The 17,571-nt window shown below is 37.0% G+C and overlaps 2 protein-coding genes across 2 annotated transcripts; one reads left to right on the top strand and one right to left on the bottom strand.

The window, feature by feature from the left end:
* Positions 1-677: 677 nt before the first annotated feature.
* On the bottom strand, positions 678-1,100 carry LOC115228781 (inositol polyphosphate multikinase beta-like). Its single transcript, XM_029799270.1, has one exon. The coding sequence runs from the start codon at positions 1,098-1,100 to the stop codon at positions 678-680; it is 423 nt and encodes a 140-aa protein (XP_029655130.1).
* A 907-nt stretch (positions 1,101-2,007) lies between these two features.
* Positions 2,008-12,358, top strand: LOC118761252 (phosphoglucomutase-2-like). The gene is given in 6 exon segments (XM_036499018.1): positions 2,008-2,239; positions 10,376-10,506; positions 10,551-10,640; positions 10,642-10,836; positions 11,625-11,951; positions 11,986-12,358. Coding segments are annotated over 6 exon segments (1,086 nt in total). The 3' UTR covers positions 12,097-12,358.
* The last annotated feature ends 5,213 nt before the right edge of the window (positions 12,359-17,571 follow it).

The following is a 17,571-nucleotide window of genomic DNA, read 5'->3' as shown; positions in this document are numbered from 1 at the left end:
CGTCAAAAATACCAAGTTAGACATTATAAATACTTAAAAATATTTTACTGATATTAAAATCGGCCTACACAGCTAAATGGTAACTTAACTGTTGGGATATATGCCTATAGTTTAGTTATGGATAACATTTAAAAAATAGGGATAAATTGATTTCTAATCAATTTCGAGCACAAAAATCAAAGTAGGGCTTATGTACTCTTCCATAATCAAAGTAGGGTTTAAGTACTCTATAGAAAACACAGTAAAATACTTTCAAAACGAAAGAAGGGTATTAAGCAATATGTTTTAGAGTTTATTTAAATAGTTAATGAGGGATTGGAGACCTTCGAGGTAATTGTTATCCACAGCATCAGAGGGCAGGGCATGGGCAAAATCTATCATTTTTACTCTACAATTCTCTTCTTCATTTATTTTAAACGTTTCATTCCACCAATTTTCATATATAATCAATATAGAACTCGAAATAATTTTCCATTTTGTTTGCCATTTAAACAAATTTTCAATCTTGGTTAGTTTTCGAATAACAGGCTTTAAAAACTGCCTTCCATTCTTAAAAAAGATATTCAAAGCTACAAACATTCGAGGCACCACTTACCGTTCAATGTTGTTTCCGACGTTAAGCCGAGACCGAATTTCTTGTCGTATAACTCGTATTCTCCAGGTCCAATACAGATCTTTCAAACTGGAGTAAAGAATACAACTTTCATTCCACAAATTCTGAATTTAACTTGTGCTGATGCTGGGAATTTATTCATTTTATATTGATCTACACAGCCGGGCTCCCACGTGACCGGCCCGATTTTGATATCAATCAATGTTGGATTCTGAAATGTCGCCGAAATGTTCTCGAGACACAAATAGTCTACGAGTGATTTACAAAAATAACAATTATTTGAATCAGAATCAAACAAAGTTTTGTAGTAAATGGGGGAAAATCTACAAAGCATTCTGTCCACGTCTGTAGAGGGATTTGAAACAGTTTTGTAGTATTCTGATTCCACTAACCCACGACGGTCGGTTTTCAGTTTTTTAAGAAGTTTATCTTTTTGATATGCAAGAAATTCTGAACTAATTGTTAGAACTACCAATTTCCGTGTCATGCCCGGCTACTTGGTGATTGAATAATGACGTCTCTGAAATTATAAACTTGTTCTATAAAATAAACTAGGACACATACATCAGCCTCGTTATTCATTTTGACTATCGATAGTCACGCATTCTTATCTGTTTTATGAGAAAATAAAATAATTCACGTCGATAAATGAATTATTAATACAAATTATTATTCAAATCAATTAATGCCTAATAAATTTTGTCTAATATAAATCTCTGACAATACAAGCCTCCATGATTGTTCAGAAAAGTATGAAATTTTTGAAATTTCCATTGTAATTCCAAAAAAACGTTCATTTTTCTCAGATACAATTCCTTTGCGAATACTTAATTAGTTGATTTTACCTATTAATTTGTAATTATGTGGCCAAATAGATTGAATTCCTCTTTTACAAATCGGTTTTTCACAAAAGAAAACTGCTAATTTGAACATTAAGAACGTATCAATTCGATTCAGACATGTTTCCACATTCTTCTATGTTTCTGATCTCTAAAAACTATTTTTAAAGAAGCCTTGATTTGTTTTATTACTCAAAAAGCGATTATATGTAAATTAATTGTAGTGGTCTCTGTTTTTGTTTCGAATAGTTCTAATATATGAAAGGAATAATTATAAATTTTCCGATTTTTCCACGTTTTATAAACTGATAAAAACAAAATTGTTGGTCTGTCAACTGAATAGAGATTATCAGAATCTATTACACAAATTTAACCACTAGATAATTAAATTCATTTACCCAATTAAAGTGATTGTTTAGAGTCTAAACTTTAGACAATCAATATTCATAATCATTGGATTAAAAACGAGCGATACCCATTTATTGATGGTCCCGGACCTGTCTCTGAAACAGCCAAGAATTGTAGTCGCTTTTTCGAAATTTTTGATCATGTGATATGGAGACCTCTCATGATTGGGACAGACAGCCCGTCGTGATTTGCTCTTGTGAGAAAATTAAAAATGCACGTTTTTGTAACTTAGTGCGCTTTAAATCTAAAAATAGTTTGGAATGTTTAAGCCAATCGCCTACAAGAAGACGCGTGTCCATCAACACTCACATAGTGAACGAAGCTCTAAAACCCCCAAAAATCCATGTTCTTAAAAAAGATGAAGGATATCCTCTCATCAGTATCCTTCATAGTCTCTTAATCTCGCGAATGTGTGCCCAAAAATAACAACTGGCAGCATTATTACCGTACTTTCACTGATTTAGGTGTTCAGTTCCTTGAACTGCTGCCAATTTGTCCGCGGACATCATTCAATCAGCTGATGAATCCTGAAAAACGAGAGAAAACGAAATATTAAAAAATTGGTCAAAGTTTTCAATATCCAGTTGACCGGTCCGATCTCTGTACAGATCAGGTCCATAACAAATTTCTCACGTTAATATAACAAAAGGAAGGCCTTTGTAGTCCCTTTGTTACTTACGAAGCCGAAATTGTTTTTTATCTCTTAACTTTTTGTAGAAAAAGAGTGTAATCGGGTCCTAATGATTTAGTACAGTGCAACTTGTATATACCGGATCTCTCCCTATACCGGCTGTTTTCCCCGGTCACATTTTTTGCAGTCTTTTTCAATATAAATTTAACCTCTTTATTCCAGATCCTCCATACTTTGAACACCGGGCGTCATGTCGGGTCCCAACAGCTCTTTTCGTACTGTACAAACCGGAAGAATAATATTGGAATTAGCAGTGTATCGGATATCTCGACAAACTAAAATAAATATTTGGACATATACGATAACAATAAAGACAGCAAGAAAAAAACGTTGTGAAAATAATTGCACGTAAACGGTATAAATAAGCCCACTTTGAAATGTTTCAGGAGCTAGATCCCTTCACTATGTAATATCAAGACCCTTAATATTTCTCAAAGTTTTGTGACTTTTGGGAGTTTAGTGGAAGGTTGAACTTGAAATGCTAAATTTGACACTTTAATTAAGCTCGTTCTGCATCCACAAAAAGATTATTTGATTTTTAAAAAGAAAGGACATAAAAAACGCCACACTTAATCATCAAATTTTACTGATTAGACACCCCAAAGGGAGTAAAAAGAGAACTCAATAGAAATATTTTGAACGTAGATTATGTGGAAGTAATATATAATACAAGCGAGTGCCATATATGCATAATATCACACGTTTCGATAATTCCAAAGTGGTGCAAATTTACTAAATGAAGTAGAAAGTTGTGACATAGCATGTTGTCCACCAACACCTTTTTATTTTGCTCCACAAACTCAAGACAGGCGGGAACCACATGACAGTCCCCCAGACAACTAGGCGGATTACGAGTAGAATCAACAACACTGTGTTGGAGGACAGAAACGAGTTCCACAGTTTCATGATCTCCTTCTCCCCCTCGTTGACATCGCAAAAGTCGTCCATCAACTAAAATAGTGAAAAGTGAAATACATTTTTCATCATCAAATCGACCCAAGTAAACCACGAGTTATCCTGACCGGCCTGTCTGATAGTGAGTGGCTGATTAGTCATTGGGTGATACACCGCACTGGAATATTCAGGACAACACAAACTGGGGGGTCTGAGCTTCCCATAGAAGAGGCTTCCGCCACCTCGACCCAAAAATAAGCACACAAATCTACTTATTGACGACCAACATCATCATCATGGGCACTCGGTAGAGTGGCTTGGTGGGAAAGGTCCCTTCGAGTTGACTGAAATGCAGTCGAAATGAGTTCCCTTCGTAGGAGCCGTCGAACAAGTCGTCGAGTCCAATTTGGATGATTGTGTTCACACCCCCCTTGACAAATTGGACAAATATGACAACCACTGAATTGAAGGTGAGACGGGCGTGTGAGTGGCGTAGATGAGTCATCAGACAATTCAGACTCCGACAATTGACGTGGCAGAATGGACAGACCCAGTCAGACCTCGAACAAAATCGCTGTCGATGTTTGTCTTTGAATACAAACTCGAACACCACATTCCGACTGGTGATTGACCGAGCGGATAATCCCCCTGAATCAATTCGCACAAACAACACTTTTCAGATCACAGTTCGCAGGAGGGTTGTCAGTCCATTTGTCAACAGAGAAGGCAATAAGTGGAGAGGAGTGCAAAGAATTCTAAAAATAGACAATCCAGCCAAACAGAGTCGTTCACACTAATCAGTCTAGCCTGGTATTCCCCGGAAGAGAACTGGTTGATGAATGAATTGTTATAAAAGGGGAGAATGCAGTAATACATATCCACGTCTATAATTCGTCATCCAAATGACAAACCAGTAATAAGCTGAAACAGAATACTCGACGGTTTGAGACGGGCCACATCACAGTCGAATGATATACTCACCCCTGTCTCCAACGGGTTCTCTACTTTCCCCCTCCACAGCTTAACTTTGACCTTCTTTTGGACAATTGTCTCACATTTGAGCAATACCTGCCATTGACTAGACAGGAATACAGAATAGTCCGAGACTTGTCCCCCCACCACTGTCACTGAGAAGATGACAGTCCCCGTCGAAACTGCGAATGAGAGGAAGGGACTGACAGTTCGGGAGGGTAACACTGCACAGGTCGATTTTTAGACTGATTTTGATTGTTTTTTTAACCGTGCTTTTGAGGAGGGAATCGACACTGAAGGGTCTCCCCTTCCTCGAAGTGCCCCACTTTGTGCGGAAATATGACAGATTTCTAGTCAGGAAGATGGGCTGTGGGGATTATAAGAAGGGGAGTGCCCTGGAAGAGTGACGGATTCGCAGAAATTCGTAAATGGCAACGGCGTCTAATAAAATGTAATTTGTGTGCATAATTACTGGCTGTTTTACTTAGAAATAGTTGATAACTCCGATTCATGTCCCTGATTGATACTGCAGGGGCAGTCTTCACGCGGGGTTTGACTCACGATTATGTTTAAGGGTACCAGATGAGTTTGGATGGAGTCTGGAGGAGGGCAGACCCGTGGAAAGCATTTCGTTCCCAGGGTTCCTTCGGGAAGTTTTGCCCATATCTATACAGCACCACAAGAACTGAGTGGCCGATAAATATATATATTTAGCTTTTGGCTCAGTTACAAAAAGTATATTCTTTCAGTCATTTAGTTAATACAATTTATACAATAATTGCCAAGCTCGAAGTTGCTTCACATTTGCATTATTCGTTCTGATCACCTTTGGATAGCATATTTACAGTTAACGCCTTTCTAATTCGTTCAAGTTTTCGGTGCATTTATTGTTCATACCGCACGAGTTGTATAAAAACAAGTCAATTGCACATGTACTGTGCTCGACAAAAAATATGGGATTCGTATTATATCGACTTTTGTTCGTTAAAAAATTATAAATTAATATCTTAAAACAATTCTGGGCAATAAAAAATCTGCAAATTAAATTCGGAAAATATTTTAATAGCGATCAGATTGTTCCCGATTGGATTTTAGAACCATTTTTGTGTAAGATTGATGAGGCTCAGGTACTTCCTTTTCTAAAAGAATTTATCGATTTAAGAAGCTCTGCGGCTGCAAGGGTTACTTTTACAATTTTTGTCATTATTCAGATGTTTCAATTCTTGCACACTTATGGAATTTTGGATTAAAATGATTCCAAAGTATTCGTTATTGACTATGGCTAGTATGCAATATTTAATTCCTTATCCAACAACATAGTTATGCGAAACTGCGATGTCTTGTTTATCATTTATTAAAAATAAATCTCGTAATCGATTAAAAGTTGGAGATGATATGCGAATCGCTCTTAGAAACATGGATTCGAATATTCGAAAACTTTTTGCAGAAAAGCAATTGAATTAAATCTTTACACTTTTTCGGCATAAAATATTTTATTGAGTTTGTTTAGTTAGAAAATAATTTATAATTAAATCATTTATCTCAAAAAAGATATGTAAAAAATTTAAAAATCGATAGGGGGTACGCGGGATCCATTTTTAACCCCAAGGGGTACAATTTATCAAAAATTTCAAAAAGGTTAAGAACCGCTGTTTTAGTCAAACATTTTGAATTTCCTATGGAAGATTCTTGAATCCGCCTGTTTCTCGAATTTTCTCGTCATTAATTTGAAAAAAATTTATACTTAAGATGCGTCGTTGTACTAGACATTCTATCCACCCAGAAATTTCTATTCTTTGTTATATTTCTGAAAACCCATTAATGTCTACTCCACAAATTTTAAGAATTTTTTTCAGACTGATTTCTCCAAGAGCGATAAACGATCTTAAGTAAAAATCCGATTTATTAAACAGGACTAATATAAAAACACTCAACGCTACAAGAATTTCTAAACTCAAGTTTAATGAAATTGATGTGAAACTGGTAGCGTGGATTAACCTAATGGAGTCAAAGGAATAAATTTTATCTGATTCAATAATCATTTCAAAGGCTCTTAAATTTGGAGAAAATAATGAAGCATTAAAATCAAGCCATGGATGGCTAGAAAAGTTCAAGACCCAAAAGAAAAAATCACGGCGATATGGGACCAATTAATCATAATTAAAAATCCATTACTGATTTCAACGACATAATCAGTAGGGCAACCAAAAGTCATATAATGCTTATCACAAAATAAGGTCATTTTGTGTTTGTTTATATTAATTAAATATTTTAATTATATTTTTTAACTATTTAAAAACACTTATTAATAGGTCATATAAGTCATATTCAATAATAAAGTCATATTATAAAAATAAAGTCATATTCAAATTTTTGTATATTTTATGAATTAGATTAATATTTATTTTTTTTAATATAAATTTTGAATAATAATATTTGAATTATTTTTTATAATGTGAGATATAATCGGTTTTTTGTTGAGTGAGATAAAGGTTTTTATATAAAAAAGGTATTTAATAGATGCCTAAATCAAAAAAATCTAATGAATTCAAACTCTCTAAAATATTAAATAAATATCCGCACGAATTTACGAGAAGTACTAATGGGACTTAATTGCAAGTTCTGTTGTGTTCCGGTAAACTTTTCAAAAAGTTTTAACGTGGAACAACACAGACAGACGGAAATGCATAAAAAAAAGTAAAACACACGACTTGCGTCAATCGAAATTGATTGCAATTCCAAATTATTTTTGTTTTAAATTGGTTTAACAAAAAAGGTTTCTGGTCCTGAATTTAACAAAAAGGGAAAATCTTAGATAAAGTAAAAACTGCTTTAGATTCAATTAATTTGGAAAGAAACCTTGCATTGATAAAATCATGTTATAGTGACATATTAGATGGATTACATCATATTTGTGGACACACGTGAAAAAGGTAAGCTTAGGTGTAAATGTACATGCACATTTACAAGGCGTTAATAGCATATTCCCACAAATCCTTCTAGATATTGGAAATGGGGCAATCACTTCAGAAATGCACGACCAGAAAATTAGGCTACCGGAAGAATTATGTATTTTCGTAGAAACAGCAAAAGAATTATGAATGCCGTCTATTCCGAACTATCTGAACACTACGTGAATTTCTACTGGCTGCGTGAACGAGCTATATTAGCTCCACTTATGATGAGGTACTTTAATATAATTTAGATTTATTAATGAAAATCCCTGGCAGAGAAAGAATATATAAATCGGTCGACGTTAATGGACCATGAAAGGGCCTGCGATAGATTTAAGAGACTACAATTTCCGCTGAAGATAAGTTTTGCTATGACAATAAACAAGGCCCAGGACAGTCTTTAAAGGTAGTAGGCTTATTTTTAGAGAACGAGTGCTTTTTCACATGGCCAGCTGTATGTGGGGTGCTCAAGGGTAGGAAGAAGAAAATTTATTTATATTTGCCAAGGATGACGGACTGCAAACATCGTTTATCCACAGGCCTTAGAATAAGGTTATATCAAAGCAGGTCGCATTTATATATCACATAAATTTATAGTTATTTAAGGAAACTGCGAGCGTAGCGAGCAGGGCCCTCCGCAGGAGCTAGCTCGCAGTGAGCGAAGCGAACTGCTGAGCTAGTTCTAAATATAAGCCTTATTAAAACTTTATATTAGTACATAAAATACAAATTTATTAGGTCATATTAAGGCATATATTTTTTTCGTTTAAGGTCATATAAGTCTATTTTATCGGTCATATTTGAAATTTTTTAGGTCATATTTGCGGTTGCCCTAATAATCAGTTTAAAAATTCAACATTATGGATTGGATAACGTCTATAATGCTGATGAAACCGGTGTTTTTTACAAGGAAATTTCTTCGAAAAGTGTATGTACAAAATAAAGGCCCGGAATCAAGTTGTTGAAGGATCGATTTTTATTATTATGAAGTATCTTGACCATTTTGACTTTAATGCAAGCATCAACAGCATTTTTCTTGCTGGACAAGTAATGATACGCATTTCTTCGTTTTTCTCTATTACTTATTTATCAAATTACTTATTTATTTACAGTCTGTGTATTTTGTTTCTCCACTTTCAGAAATCATTTCCCAAATATTTCAGGGGCATGATTGAGTGATCACTTTCTTGATCTCTTTGATACCTTCCCAAAAAAATTTACGCCATCTGTGTAGATCAGTTCTGTGATCAAACTCGGTCCAATTTTCTCTCCTATGTCTAAGAGGGCAGCTTCCAGGCAAAGAACAAATTGTATTATTAATAAGGAGTCGCCTTGTTGGGTACTAATATGTGTTTCGAATTTACTGGCCAGTCCAAACTTTTATTTCGGTTTTCATGAGTAGGAAACGTATCATCTCAGACAGTATTTGTCTAGCAAGGACACCCCAGTGCAAAGAACATGTTGACGGAGGATCTGAGTCGCAATGCATATCTATACCCTGCCTTCAAGGAATAAAAGTAAAAAATGAAAGTTGATAAATTATCCTAATGGAGCCAGAGTGCAAATAGCTATGGCCAGGAATTCCATATCCCAATACGATTAACAGTGACAAGAATCACTTGTTCAATCAAATTGGAATGCACCACCTAAATCCTGATCTGCACCCACAGTGGAGGAAGAATAAATTATAATGGAACTGCACTTGCAGAGTTCGTATTTGGACTTGACCTCCTTCTCAATATGACGTTTAAGCACCTCAGACATGAATGAATTTTTTATTAAAACGGAAAAGCCGAAAAAAGAGAGAGAAAGTTAATAAGACAACGTATGCCTCTTCTCCGTTGTTTCTCTCTTTTTTTATTTTTAATTAGAGATTCGAGAGGAAAAGGCTCTCTCAAGAACACTTCCAACCGTTTCCGTCGGGTCTTCCATCTCTTGAGGGATGGGTTGGTCCAGCTGAAATTCATTTGCCAATTTGATGGCACATCGTCTCGTCTTTTCCTCCGTTACTGTAAACCCATAAAGGTTTCTCGACGGTTTTCGTTTAGCTCCCTGTTTTGCAATCCAAGTGGCGGTGCACTTTTCTTCTGCACCTCAGACATGACGGCATGAACGAAGTGAAAACAACCAAAGAAGAGACAGTGAGGATTTACAGTCAAATATATTATATAAATGTCAATTCGAGTGCATAGACTTTATGGAGGCATTCTCTGAGCTGGCCCCCAGTAAATAAAAAAATTGGAAACTTTGCCAGGTTGTTGCTGAAAGATGTTTCATAAACTCTGAATGCTTGGAAGCTTGACTTGAGCATATTTTGAGAATGGACCCTGCCGCTCTTACAAACGAAATAATGAAGTCGTATTTCCTAATTGCTTTCCATGCAAAACCACACAACTCTGTTCATACAATCAAAATGCTGACAAACTAAGCGACCTTTGCAAATCGCAATCTCAAAAAGAGCGTGGAGATGTCAAACCAAGTAAATCATCCGGGTTGCAGCGACGATAAAAACTTGACGTTTCGTGAACTTGACGAATAATAATAGATCAGCCTGGATTGAACTGTGGTCTTATAGCTTTCTGCTTTGTTGTGGCAAGGCACTAAGTGTAATCTGTCCTCTTTAAACAGAGTTGAAGCCGTGCACTCTCAACAGCCAGTTGCGTAAAGGACACGGGGACTGTCAACTTATTTTGTGATGAAAAGTGTAAATTGATTACATTATTATTAGATTAACTTAATAGTTTATTCAAATAGTTAACCAAGTAGGGTAATGGGTAAAATCGGGTGTTCCGAGTTTATATGTTCTGCCCAAACTGAGGTGATTACAAAGAAAGTGACGAGTAGGACTGTACATACGAATCAACTGGTGACGTATCCCTCGACGAGGCGATTAGCAAATGGTTATCGTGGGACAGGGTTAGTATAAGGGAGATACAGTTAGAACGAAGAATCATCTGCTCAAGTAAAGGACCTCCTGTTGAATGGTCATTTCGAAATATTGAAGGATCGGATGCTTTCGAGTCTCTCATTCGGAACAGCTGGTTGTGTGCACTGCCTCACCATAAAGGAATCAGAGGAAGAATGCAGTGCGGGTTTGGGTATCTCAATGAGCTCACTATCATCCAAATTGCTCAGGTTGACTTGACTATACACGCAAGGCCCTATCAAACATACTCAAGTCGACCTTCAAGGAAGAAGAGCGAAGAAAGGTGGTGGTCGGGTTTGACGGTCGACACAACAGTAGAAGGTCCCGACATTGCCGGACTGAGTAGATATGCTCACCTGGTGGTCAATGTCTTACGAAATGCAAATGTGACTGTTTTCCTGTACAGTGAGTGTGTCCCCACTCCTCTCGTGGCTTTCGGGGTACGGCACTTGAAATGTTGTTGTGGTGTGATGATCACTGCCTCACACAACCCCAAACAAGACAACGGCTTCAAGTTATATTGGGAATACGGGGCACAGGTAGACAAGTCTGGTCACGGGTAGGCCCCAGATGAAGTCGAGGACCAAGTTTTGAAGGAGATCTCCGCAAATCCTGTGCCGTCCGAATCAGCGTGGGACACCTCTTCCATAAATGACGACAATTCAGTCCTCAGTACAGCATTGAGTGGATATCTCAACGAATTGAACAAACTTAATTTTTACAAGTTAAATTGACAAATATGCAGAAATACGTGGCTGTCCGTCCCCCCAATAGTGTACAGCGCAATGCATGGGGTGGGCACTCCCTACATCCGAGCCGCCTTCGATTTGATCGGCATTCCTTCCACTCTTCGCTACGTCGAAGAACAGGTACGAGGTGATGCCCTACTCAGTGCGATGTCGACCCTGACTTTGGCACAGTCAAATGCCCCAATCCCGAGGAGGAGTCATGCTTGGTCCATTCTGTTTGAAAATCCGTAGGAACTTTCAATGAAGTTGGCCGAGAGGATTGGGGCCAGGATTGTGTTGGCCAATGACCCCGACGCCGACCGTTTGGCCGTGGCTGAGAGACAGGCCGAGTAATGTACCACAGGAGTATTCTAGTGGCAACTGGAAGATTTTCACGGGCAACGAAACTGGGTGTATTTTGGCATGGTTTTTGCTGTTTTGTCGGAAAAAGTTGACGTACTGCGACAGTATTCCTTCCTGTTATTCCAAAGTCCAGAAGACGTGCATGGTGACCTCTGCAGTGAGTTCTAAATTTATAAGGACGATGGCCGAGGCTGAAGGCTTCATTTTCCAAGTAGGGGGATGTTAGGAATGCTCAGGAGACATTGACGGGTTTCAAATGGATAGGCAACACCTGCAATGAACTGAACAGACAAAACAACTCAGTTCTGTTTGCTTATGAGGAAGCCATTGGATATATGTGCAACCCCTACATTCCGGATAAGGACGGAATCAGTGCAGCAGTCCTCATCGCCCAATTGACCGGATACCTCACAGCTCACCAGAAGAATCCATTCCTGAGTACTCTCCTCGAACGTCTCTACAGGAAATATGGGAGACACCTCACCCGCAATTCCTACTTTGTGTCCCCCTCCCCTCAAACTACCCTCCGAGTATTTGACCGTCTCCGCAATTATGATGGGCCTGCCACAGTACGACCATTTATTACTATTTTGGTAGTACCCCACTTTTTGTGGTGAATTCCAAGTCAAGAATGTGCGTGACCTCACCACTGGGTTCGACAATTCATATCCCGACCGTAAAGCTGTAAATTGTAGTGCACCATCATAGCGTATTCCCAAAAGTTCATCGCAAATGATAACATTCTATTTCGACCACTCGCTGACTGCCACTCTTCGAGCGAGTGGGACGGAGCCTAAAATCAAGTTTTATATTGAGATTATTGGCCCACCTTCACAAAAGTAGTCCCCTCTGACGATTTTAGAAATGCAAGTGAGAGTGAAGAGGCCAATTTCCGTAGACTCCTCGATAAGTTTGTAGACGTGTTTATTGCCCAATTTATTGACCCTTCCCGACACGGATTGATCGAACGTTCATAGTACTGTTCTGATTTTGGATTTGTTGTTTATTTATTCTAGTCCATTACATTATTTGAGATAATATGTCTGACCAGTACACATTTCGATGGCAATCCAGTGCTGAAAAAAGGTGGGTTTACTCAGTTTAACAGCAAATTATGAAATAAGAAACATTAGGAGTTAGAATAGTTTTTAGGAGCGAGAGGCAGAAAGAGACTGCATTATGGAAGACCTCAAATTAAATTTTTCTGATAGGGCAGATCGAAGATGAGTGGTCTTATCCTGGATATATTTAATCTTGCGAACAAAGTGTTCCTGTGCCTTGGAAATAGTCTAATATTGAGGCCACACACTCAACCATTTCTACAAAATAGCCTGTTCCGATATCAATAAGGACGTGAGAGGTATCTTCTAATGTCCCTCGGGTGAACAACTGGAATAGTATGGGGGATTGTTCTAACGCAGTTGGTTAGGGGGACGATCATGTCCTTCCCCTTATTCATGGAAGAAAAATCGTTCAGCCATTCGTTGGAGTCGAGAAATCCCTCCTCGGCCATTCTGAGAGATTCGATGCTGTTGGTTATGATTTGTATTTCCTTGTATCATTTGAGTAAGAATCGAACCTCCTCGATGTTTCTTAGGAGTGCCTCGGTCTGCTCTTTGGTCAAATAAATTGGACTATCCACCATACCACCACAACACTCACGATTGACTTGGTTATTTTAATATTTAAATGTTGAAATATTTAAAATATTCAAAATTAGTGGAAAAACAATCCTACACTTTGCGAATTATGATATGCGTGATATAGACCACTTACTCCCATCAATCCTAACCGTCGGGTTGCGAGGGGAGACGGAAAAGACCGACGGCTATCGACTTTCCCGTTGATTCGGCAGTCTCTGTTATGGGATGCGACGTGTTCAGACACTTTCGGAGCTAACCTTCCTTCTTCAGCTGTCGAGCCTGGCTCAGTCTCTCGCAAAACGAGAAGATGAAGATTGGAAAGTACAAGGGCTCTCTGAACGGTATCTGTTCACTCCATCGCCGTCGAGACTTCCGGTCATCGGCGCAAGTCTTTCCTTTCTAAAAAAGCTTGGCGCATGATCTCCCATAAACGGGGAGACCCACGCGAGTCAAGTGGCTTTTCGAAAGGATTTCCTTGGCCATAGTACGGGAAACGTGTTTCCATTTACGATGCGGGATTTTAGTTAGTTAATAACTATTTGTTAATTACATATAAAAAAAAAAAAAAAAAACCACTTACTCGCATTTTGACTAGCCCTTGAACGCAAAGCACCCGACTTGGTTTAAATCCCAACGGGCAGACTTAAGAGGATGGTCTCTATTGTAACAACTCTCTGTCATGTCTCTGCCAAGACCCACACTAGGACACCTTATAAGGATACCGAACGCTTAACATCTCCCGACATTACACTATCTTCAACTAACTTATCCACAGCCATTTCATGGTAAGTAGACTACGATCTTAATTCAGATCACAATCCAATCATCATCAGGATTAAGAAGGTCTTTCCCCATATGAACAAAACTATGTCCTTTTTCAACTACAAGAGCGCAAACTGGGAGGGATATGCTAACTTCAACGCAATGCTGCAAAACTTTGATACTAAACTGTTCAAATCAATCGACGGAGCTGTCAAGTGCCTAAATGAACTGATCTTGTTGGGTAGAAAACTATTTACTCTAAAATGCATTTACTATCACTTCGACAAAAATCTGGACCAGGAGACAAAAATTCTTATCAGAAAAAGGAACTTTCTTAAAAAGAATCTAGTTTCTATTCCCGGCGGATGAAAAGAAATAAAGAACCTCAACGATACCATCGCTAAGAAACTTAAAGCATCCCAAAGAAGAAGATGGGAAAATCAAAACACTTGGAAAAGAAAAATCTGCCAAACGCATGTGGAATGCTCTCAAAAAGTTCAGACCTGCCAACCATTACACAGACTCAGAACAGAAAAGTCAACCTGAATTGAGTAAACTCATGAAATTCTACGTCGGAATCAGCCACAAGAATCATCTAAAGATAAACTCATGTAAACAATAAACCAAAGAAATTAAGCACACCTACCTATATATCCCCTGCTGAAGTTGCAACGGTGATTACCTATATATCCTGTGGACCAGACTTGATTCCAACAACCTTGCTAAAGCACCTTGGTCCAATCGGAATTGATGCAGTGACAAACTTTTTCAACTATTCCGTTAACGGAAATCAAATACCAATATATGGAAAAAAACTATCAAAATAAATTACTTCTAGCTCCTTCTGTGTAAATTACTTTTGGCTCATTTTGTGTAAATTACTGAAATGTCCTTTTGGAAAACGAAATAAATAAGATTAATCCCTTGTTATTTTATAGTAAATATTTAATTTTGATTATATTAAATATATGATTTATTTTAAATGTAAAAATAAATCAGTGAAATGGATCTTCATCCGAGTAGTGAGTAAAATTTCAATTTATTAAACAGTAAAATTCTTAAAATGTTCAGCAAAAAATTATGACTGGGGACAGAAAGCTCCTGATAGTTTAGTCTCCAAACTTGCAGAAGCCGGGAACCACGTTTCTATTGATAACGGAGTCCCTTATGCTGAAGTGAATGAATATTTAATTTATACAAGTTTTGGATGGGATCTCATCCAAATGGATGTTCTCTCATCAAAGAAAATGGAGAAAAACTTGATAATTTTTTGTTTCATAATTCCGGTTATTTGGGCTCTCGGTCAGTTCAAATGTTCGGAAATCGACTTCCGTTTTTATTCAAAGTGCTCTCAGTCTTGAAACCACTCTCTATTCAAATCCACCCCAACAAAGTGGGTTTTTATACACTTATATTCTAGTCTCAGGCATTAGAACTCCACCAAAAAGACCCCAAGTTATATCCAGAGGCCAATCATAAACCCGAAATGTGTGTTGCTGTTTCCCGCTTTTTTGCTCTTTGTGGATTCCGTCCTTACATGGAAATTGTCGATAACTTGTCAGGTTCATTTATTAGTCTTTGACGAATTTAGAACTTCCTGAATTGACTAATCTAATAGGAGAGGATAATTCAAATAATTTCGTTTCCAATCCTTCGATAGAAACGTGGAGATGCTGTTTTTCCAATCTCATGGACAGAACTAAAAATTCTCTCGAGGTTGTCAAATTTGCACAAAATTCTATTTTGTGTCGGATTAAAAGGAATTTATCAGACAAGGACATGTGTATTATAGTTTATTGTTTTTAGCCATTTGGGACGCATTTGATTGGTTTCAGTGGTTGACATTGCACTTTGATGGCGATGTGGGATGTTTTGCTGTGTTTATTATGAATATCGTAAAAATGGAACCAAACGATTGTATTTTCCTTGATGCTGGACTTGCTCATGCTTATTTATTTGGAGGTCTTTTTATTCATGAACTCAGTTTAGACTGTATTGAGTGTATGGCTCATTCAGACATGGTCATTCGAGCAGGACTAACTTCTAAAATTTGTGATGTCGACAATCTTTGTCGTCTTGTGGAATACTCTTCTTTTGACTTCCAGAAACAAATGATTATTCCATTTGATGGAATTTATACCCCACCATCGCGAGAGTTTGCACTCGAGAGGATTATGGTCTCATTTTTTAATATTCTTTAGATATTTAAAGGTGGTAGTAAAAATATAACTGCTTTGTCGTCTATTTCGATCTGTCTGGTTTTGTCGGGGTCTGGCGAGATTTCCAATTTGTCGGAAATAATGAAAATCTCCAAGGGCTCCGTTTTTATTGTTTCTGCAGAGTCGCAATTGTTATTAGAAGCCAAGAATGATGACTGCTGTGTGTTTCGCGCATTCGTCAATCTGTCATGATTATTTTTATTACTTATAATTACTAACACAATTTATTGTTGATAGCACATATTGTGTCACGTCCAGTGGTGTGCCTATGCCGTAGGTGTGCCTCCATCGCAATTTTTTTTCATAAAAATTTACTTGGTGGGTTTTTTTATTTGCTAAACCGATTTTAAATTTTTTTCCAAATTATCAACTATTTTTTTCCAATCTAGAGTCTTTTGCATAAAACACATAGAATGCAATTTTAAAACTAATTTTTATTATTTTTATTATTAGATATTTATTTGTAAAAAGTATAAAATACTATTAATTACTATTTTTGTGTGGGCATGAAGGTTACCCTCTGGAATGCTGAAAACTGATTTAATCAAAAATTATCAACGATTCGGAGAATTCACGGAAGACATAGATCGATCGAAAGAGTCCGCTATCGTCGGCTTTCAAAAATAATGATTTTTTTTGTTAGGGTTAGGGATAAGGTTAGGGATAGGGAAAAGGTTAGGGTTAGTGATAAGGTTGGGGTAGGGATAAGGTTAGGGATAGGGATAAGGTTGTGGTTAGGGATAGGGATAAGGTTAGGGTTAGGGTTAGGGTTGTGGTTAGGTTGGGATAAGGTTGTGGTTAGGGTTAGGGATAAGGTTGAAGTTAGGTTAGCTTTTGGGATAAAGTTGCAATTTTATCATGCGACAAAAGTTGTAAAACAGAATGGCGACAACTATGAAGTTGAGAATGATGAGGGGATTTTGGTAAAAAAACATTTTTCACAATTAAAATTATTATAAAACATTCTTTTGTAATTTTAAATGATTAGGTTTAGAGTTAATGCATCCTAGGGTTAGAGTTAGGGTCAATCCATCCTTATAAATTTTTTTAATTAAAAAATTTTTTACTCAATTTTTTTATATATATTAGTTATTAAAAACATATTTTATAAAATCAGGAAATATATAAATATTTAAATTGTGATACTTTCAGTATTTTATTGTTGCTGTAATCACCGACATTGGAATATTTCCATAAGTAACAAAAACTAAATAAATAATGATTTAGGACTAATCGATAATAGATGCACCGATTTACAAAAAAAAAGGAAAAATTGCGATGGAGGCACACCTACGCATAGGCACACTCGTGGACCGTGACATATTGACTAGTCGATGTGATTTAAATTTGTTTTAGAACTTTGTATCAACTTGATTTATTTATTCGACATATTCAAGCATACTTCAAATATATTGAGTTTTTTGAATTTATGAAAATACAATTATTCAAGAAATACTTTTTGAATGTTACCTATTTGAGTATCGTAGAATTTTTTGGTAAAAACATTACTAGTTTGTTAATATTTTTTAACATGTTAGACGTATTTTAAGGAAACAAGT

The sequence above is a fragment of the Octopus sinensis genome, unplaced genomic scaffold (genome assembly GCF_006345805.1).
Source record: "Octopus sinensis unplaced genomic scaffold, ASM634580v1 Contig10970, whole genome shotgun sequence".
Taxonomy (NCBI): Eukaryota; Metazoa; Mollusca; class Cephalopoda; order Octopoda; family Octopodidae; genus Octopus; species Octopus sinensis.
The sequence above is the reverse complement of the archived record's forward strand: the minus strand, read 5'-3'. Positions and strand labels throughout refer to the sequence as shown.

What these genes read in the sequence shown, in the direction of transcription:
- LOC115228781 (XM_029799270.1), bottom strand. Translation starts at nt 1,100, where the DNA reads ATGACACGGAAATTGGTAGTTCTAACAATTAGTTCAGAATTTCTTGCA.